This window comes from Cicer arietinum, chromosome 2 (assembly GCF_000331145.2).
Source record: "Cicer arietinum cultivar CDC Frontier isolate Library 1 chromosome 2, Cicar.CDCFrontier_v2.0, whole genome shotgun sequence".
Classification (NCBI taxonomy): domain Eukaryota; kingdom Viridiplantae; phylum Streptophyta; class Magnoliopsida; order Fabales; family Fabaceae; genus Cicer; species Cicer arietinum.
The window spans coordinates 18,842,774-18,849,980 of NC_021161.2; the positions used below are offsets into that span (position 1 = coordinate 18,842,774).

At 32.3% G+C, this 7,207-nt stretch overlaps 1 protein-coding gene across 1 annotated transcript; it reads right to left on the minus strand.

Annotated features, from left to right (window-relative positions):
- Positions 1 to 283: 283 nt before the first annotated feature.
- Positions 284 to 5,396, minus strand: LOC101494739 (alpha-xylosidase 1-like). The gene is made up of 3 exons (XM_004490298.3): positions 5,101 to 5,396; positions 4,255 to 4,937; positions 284 to 2,329 (listed from the first exon to the last, which is right to left on the minus strand). The coding sequence occupies exons 1-3, from the start codon at positions 5,328 to 5,330 to the stop codon at positions 468 to 470; spliced, it is 2,775 nt and encodes a 924-aa protein (XP_004490355.1). The 5' UTR covers positions 5,331 to 5,396; the 3' UTR covers positions 284 to 467.
- Between the last annotated feature and the right edge of the window lie 1,811 nt (positions 5,397 to 7,207).

Sequence of the window (7,207 nt, forward strand, 5' to 3'; positions counted from 1 at the left end):
CAAAAAAAAACTAAGTCGAAAGACTATATGAGTGGACATAAAGAGGGAAAAAGCACTGATCCTGGTCCATCATATATTGGATAAGGAAAAAACGTAATTTATAAAATAAAAAACATAAACAAAAAGAAAAATGCAGTGTTTTTTTGGTGAAAGTAAAATGCAGTTGTTTTACTAAATGGATTTCGTCCAATTGTAACCCACCTTTGAGATACAATAATTATTAAAAGTGACTAGATTTAAATACTAGACTGGTTTGTTTTTATTGAGTCATGATTGGAGGATGTAAGTGCATAACTCTAAATCACTTGATTTGATTAACAACAAGTTTCAACTCATAACTACCTAAAAAACCAAAACCAACATTCAGGTTTCAACTCATAATAAAAAAAAAAGGCCTTGTTTGTCTTGGCATGTTAAAGTTGAAAAAAGGAACAAACTAACATGACACAATCTAAATAAATCTATCATCATCCCATTTTCCATGTCAGAGCAAAGTTTTTACCAACAGGGATGTTCAAGCCTTTCAATGCTACCATCACAGTTTTATTTTCTCCATTTTGACCATCCAAGTTCTCATGTTCAGTTGTAGTAACTTTCACATCTGACACACCAATTAGTGGCTTTCCATCTAACTCAATTGCACCAATTGCTCCTTTACCATCCAATCCCAACACAGAAATTGAATCAATTATCAAACCTTTGTCTAATGCATACTTACCCTCTTGAACTTCTGACCAAACTTTAACACCTCCTTGTTCAATACTAGCATGGAGATCAACATAAGTTGAATATCCATTTCCAAGCTTGATTTCCGGCAATTCATCCTCATCAATGAAAAGTGTCCCTTTAGCATCTCCTTCTGTTGCGCCAGCCGGGAACGTTACAACGAGTGTGAAAGGCGTCGTTCTAGCATCCTTAGAGATCAATCCACCTTGCTGCATTGGAAGAATTGTGTTCTGATATAAATGAACATTCACCACATGAAGAGGAGCGTCAAGCGTAACGTAGATACCATCTTTCGATGTGATGGTTTGCGTCCAATCGAGTAAGCTGTACCAGCTACCGGGTGGAAACAATGCTTTCACTTGTGTTTTTCCTTGCTCGAGCACCGGAGATATCATGAGACTGTTTCCTAGGAGAAACTGTGTGCTGAGATCGTAGCATTGGGCGTAATTCGGGAAAGTGAAGAAAAGTGGTCTTGCTATTGGTGCTCCACTAACATGAGCTTCATAGTTTAAGGTGTAAAGATATGGAAGTATCTTATACCTTATACCTAAAGCATTTCTTGCTGATTGAGCTACTGAATCCCATTGATAAAGTTCTTGTCTAGGGGAATAGTAGTTGGCATGATCTCTTGAGAAAGGGTAGAAAGCTCCAACTTCAATCCATCTATTGCATAGTTCTTCAGTTGGTTGTGGATAGAATCCACATATGTCAGAACCAACCATCGGCACACCAAATATACCAAAATTCAGCATTGTGGATATTGAATACTTCAAATTCTCCCATGTTCCTTGATTGTCACCAGTCCAATGTGCAGCGTATTTACCCGAACCGACATAAGTGGATCGCGACAAAATGAAAGGCCTTTTACCTTCGATACCGAGAAGACCCTTGTGAGTTGCAACTGATTGAGAGAAACCATAGATACTATGAGCATCATACTCCAAGATGCCTTTATAGTGAACTGCACTAGTGGCTATTGTTTTGTATCCAATCGGAGCTTGTATTCCAGAGGCGTTAATTTTGTAAGGAGGATCATCCCATCTTGTTTTGGTAATATTCTTGCAATCCAAGCAACATATCCATCCAGGTCCTGTTCCAGTCGGACACTGCTTTCCCTTGGGAATTTCGCATTTACCGGAACAGAAATTCGAAGCTTCGTTCATGTCAATCCATAGGCCATCAACAGGTACAAGTTCGTGGAAGCGACGGATCTCGTCAGCCCACCAAGATACCGTGTTTGGATTGAGAAAATCGGGAAAGTTAACCGCCCCAGGCCAAACCTGAGCCAAGAAAGGTTCACCTTCGTACTTAATGAAAACATCGTTGGCTAAACCCCTTTGATATACACCGTAACTAGAGTTAACAGCGATTCCAGGGTCAATAATGACAATGTATTTCATGCCAATGCTGTGTATCTTGTTCAAGAAGTTTAGAAGCTTCGGACGAGGGTAGTTGTTTGGATTGAGTGTGAAGTCTTTGTGTCCGTCCATGTGATCGTCGTCGTTCCAAATCACATCGAGTGGGATTTGAGCCTTTTTGTAATTCTCCACAACATCTTCTACCACTGATAGATTGTGATATCCCCATCTGCATTGATGGAATCCTGTAATACCAAATTAGTGAGAATATCAGTTAATTAAAACACAATAATGAAAACTTTAGTACCATTTTCAACTAGAGCTAGGTGCATAAGAATCAAAGGATATAAATCTTTATCAATTAATTAACAATTGAAGTAAAAACATGTAATGAAGTAAGTTACAGAAAAATAACATCTGCTGTGAAAAGATTTAGTTTTTAAGAACAAGCTCTAGAGTGAAGTTACAACACAAAATCATTTATGATTTTTGTCCAATCCATTAAGCTTTGTATGTTCTTCTTTTCTTGTGTGTGTGCCACCTTTCTCTCTGTTAAATTATGTAAATTGTATACTGATAAAAATATTATTTGAAAAATAAACACTTTGTGCCAGTAGTTATAAACACAATATTTTATTCTTATTTTGTTTGTTATTTTTGAATTACAAATTTGTTATTTGTCCATGAGATGTAAGCTGAGTGTTAACAGTTTGATCTAACCTTATAACCTCTTGGGACGAAATTCAAATCCTTTTAAGACATTTGTAAAATTGTCGCACTTTAATTAATAAATTTTTGCTTCCCCAATTTTTTTTTAAAAACATTACATAAACTTTCTTCATCAGTATTATCAATAGACTTTTTTCCAGAAATATTTTGATCAATATTTTTTTTCTTCAAACTTTAACTGTGTATATACAGGGGTATACATCTAGTTGCATTCAAAACTCATCAGGGAACTTTTACCCTTAATACAATGGAAACAATTTTTTTATCAGTTAATTCCACCAACAAAGGAAACTTATCTTTAAAAGACATTAAAAATCTTCCACATGGTTGGTGCTATTACGACACAATTTGACACAAATATGAGTATAAACACTCCCTAGGGCCTAGGTAGAAAAACAGACAAAATAATGAACAACGTGTAGGTAATAATAATAATCCTTGACAACGACCCACATATTGCTTTATAGATGCATATCAAAAAGGTCAAATTTTTTATCCAAAAGTTTAGCAAAAAGGGTGAATTATTTTTATTATATGGTAAAGTTAAGCTTAACATTTTTATGTGAGTTGTCAAAAAATAAAATAAATCTTTATTGTGTGATATTGTTTCATGTGGGCCTAAAAGGTATTAAATTACTCAACAACAAAAGTTGGACCTAGAAAAGATTTTGCTAAATATAACTTTAGAAAAGAATCAGAGCATCACCATCATACATTAATATACAGATACCCAAAAAATACTAGTTGGATAACAATGACTCTCATTGGATTCTCATGTGCATTTTGCATACAAGGAAAATGGACTCATAATCAATTATCAAGAAAGTCACTGAATTACACAATCATAGATCTGAAAACTTTTTCAGTTTTAAAATAACACTACATGTTTTTAGTATTTTTATATTTTCAAATATCTCTACCAAACAAAATTTTTATATTTTTATATTGCCAACTCTGTTAATACTACCTCTCTTAAACATAAGCTACTTCAGAAAAGAAAAATGTCCCTAAACATAAATCTCATTTCAAATTATTACATATATTTAATATAATTTTTAAATATACTAATACTAATAATTAATATTATTAAGTATCTTAAAAATGAGAAGTCGCAGTTAAATGCACCAATAAACGAAAGAGTACTTTAGAAAGATTTATACATCAAATAGATCCATTTAATACATTATCTACTCTTTTAATATACATGAAAAATGCAAAATATACTTCCTTCCATTGAAGAAAGGCAACAATGTTCTTTTTATCAGTTAACCATTCGCATCTGGTAAGCCCCCAATTTTCAGAAATTTAATTTAATTTTCTTTCAACTTAACAATTAACAAAAGGCAATGTTACCGAAATCATAATCACCAACATGTTGCATCCCAAATAGAATATTCAATACATAAAAAAAAAATATAGTAAAGTAAGAAGTGAATCATACCAAAAGCCCAGTAAGGCATAGCAGCTGGTCTTCCAATCAAAGAAGTATACTGATCAACAACATTCAAAGGGGTAGGTCCAGAAAAGAAGTAAAAATCAAACACACCACCAATAACCTTATAAGTAAGAGAAGTTCCTTTATAAAAAACATCCATTCCATTGCTATTCAACAACAAAACAGCATGTGCAGAAGCTTTACCATCATTATTTCTTAGATCCATATACATAGGGTGTGATCCATACAAATCAGCATTAAGATTAATAGCTGATATATCAGTTGTATACAAAGTGTAAGGGTCACTTGGATATAATTTAATCCCATGTGGTTGTGTGTTTTCTCCCAAACCATATAAAGATGCATCTTTTGGTAATTTTGTTGAAATCTCAAGGTATTGGTCTTTGAAAACAAGTGAACTAAAAGGGTCTGAAGAACTTGAGGTAGAGTTGAAAAGGGTTTCACCATTTGATTTTCTTTTCACTGAAAAACTAAATGGGTCGGAAATGTAGCTGAATAGAAGCTCAGAACCTGAATACTCTGAAACTTCAATAGGGGCTTTTTTGAACTTTCCTATGGTTTGTGTTAATGCTGGTGGTTGTTCCCTTGGTATTAGGTTGTATGGAACTTCCCATCTTTGCTTGTTTGCATCTGTAATGTGTACCCTTAAACGGTTCTCTGTTTCATGCCTGCAAAAAAACAAGCACAGTGAACAAGATTTAAGAATTTTTTATTTAAAAAAACAAAAAACATAAAAATATAACTTTTTTATCATTGAAAATAGAACCACATTACATCTAAAAAAATAGAACAAAAGTTTAGAGCTTCCACTAAATGTGTTAAAGGACTTACTTGGCATAGAACCTTAGAAGGGGAATATCAGGACCATAGATTTTGGTTTTCTGCTTAACTTGAAGGAAACCAACAAGGGCACCATCAGGGGTCTCTGCAATGGAGATAAGGCTATAGCCTTGACCAATTTTAGTGGCATTTGAGGAAGAACTCACCTCAGATGCATAAAGAAAAAGAGTAAGAAGAAGAAATGACAGACATAGAGAAACTAAACTGTGAGGATTAACCATAGCTCACTAAAAATGTGGTTGTAGTGAAAGGAGTGTGAGCAAGGTAATGGTGTCAGGGTAGCTTTGGAGTATAAATAAGCAACTAGATCTAAGCAAATGACTCTCTTACCACCACGTCCATGTGTATCTGTTAGTTATGTTAATTAATTTCATTTTTTTTTAATTGTAGTTTTTAGTCTTCTTATTTTAACTGAATCACGCAAGTAATAATTCTATTTTATTTTTCCGTAGTTTTAGTTTCCCAAACAAAAATTTTGGTCTAAAACTTGAAGAAATGTCATTTTTTTTTCTTTATTTAAGCCACATTATGCCTCAAGATCTCGTGACGCAACAATTGTACATGAAATCTATGATTATAAATAGTATTGTGTAACTTAAAAAAATGATATTTCATCAAAATTTTAACCAAAATTCTATTTAGGGACCAAGACTGAGAAGAAATAAAATGAGAGAACTACTTTCGTAATTTAGCTAAAATAAGATGACTGAAACTGCAATTAAGTCTTTTTTATTTTACCAAATGTTGATGCCTTTTCTTTATTAAATTAAATGTTAATCCTATGAGAGGAAGATGTGAAGATTGTCTAAGAAACTTTTAAGTTAATCAACATTAGTCATTATTCATGACCCTTGTCTCCCGTGTTTAGTCAGAGATTAGAATTAGATGCGCAAATCTTGGATATTAAATTTGTGTTTTACTCTATTGCACGGAACTGCATTTCTCAATGCACTATACAATGGCTTTATTTTATTTTTGTAAATAGATTTTTTGTCTTTTATATAAATAAATAAAAAACTTTTTTGATTAATATAACTTTTTTTTCACAAGATGGTTATATATATTTCTTCTTTGTTTTTGTTGGTTTGTAGATTATAGTATATTTCGAATGCAACACAACTTAATCATTCCCGATGATTCAATTAAATTTGATTACGTTAGTCTCAAAAGCTATCGATTAGTTGATTTAATAGAAATGTAGACAAACAAAAAAAAATAGCACCAATATATTAAAAACTTTTTATCATTTAAAAAATGCAAAAATAACTTAAATAAATCATGAAAAACTTTTGTATCTATCTTTCTTAATTTTAAATGCATTTCTCTATTTTTAACAGAATTTAACTTAAATTTATTTAAAATTAAATCAAACTAGTCTATCCGGTTAACTTTTTAGAAAAAAGCTAAATAAAAAACATATACTAATAAAATACATATTCAAAGCACAACATGTTAAGAATACCCCCAAATCTCTATAGCTTAAGTGCTAGAACACTACAATTGAGTTTATTATAATATTCAATGATACTAATCAAAGAAAATAAGAGGATAAACTACAAAATAAATCTAATACATTCTAATAGATATTGCTACCAAATATTAAATTCATAATAAAAAAATTTACCATTTGCTTTGATCTACTACCAAGAAACAATCTTTACACGATCTAGTAACGCAATAGAAGCAACGTTACTTGATTCCATATGATGTGTACACACGTCAATCAAATGATTTGAAGTTTTTGATGCATTGACTTATCATCAAAATATAAACCTTCAAGTTGTATAATGTAAATAGATGTTTTCTTCTCAATAGCACTTTTAAGCCCTAGCCAAGCCAAAACATCTCCCCAAACCCGACCAAAATAGGACATTCAAAGAATAAGTGTTGAATCAATTTCATTGTATCACATCCACCAATACACAATTGAGTATTGGTCAAGCATTCCACGAGAAGTCAAATTATCTTTCGTTGCTATTGTATTATTCAAAAGTTTCCACGAAAAAAGAGAGACTTTAAGTGGAGCCACTTTATTTCAAATAAAGTCACACAATAGTTCACTTGTCACACTCAAAGCATCCCTATTATATGATAAGCT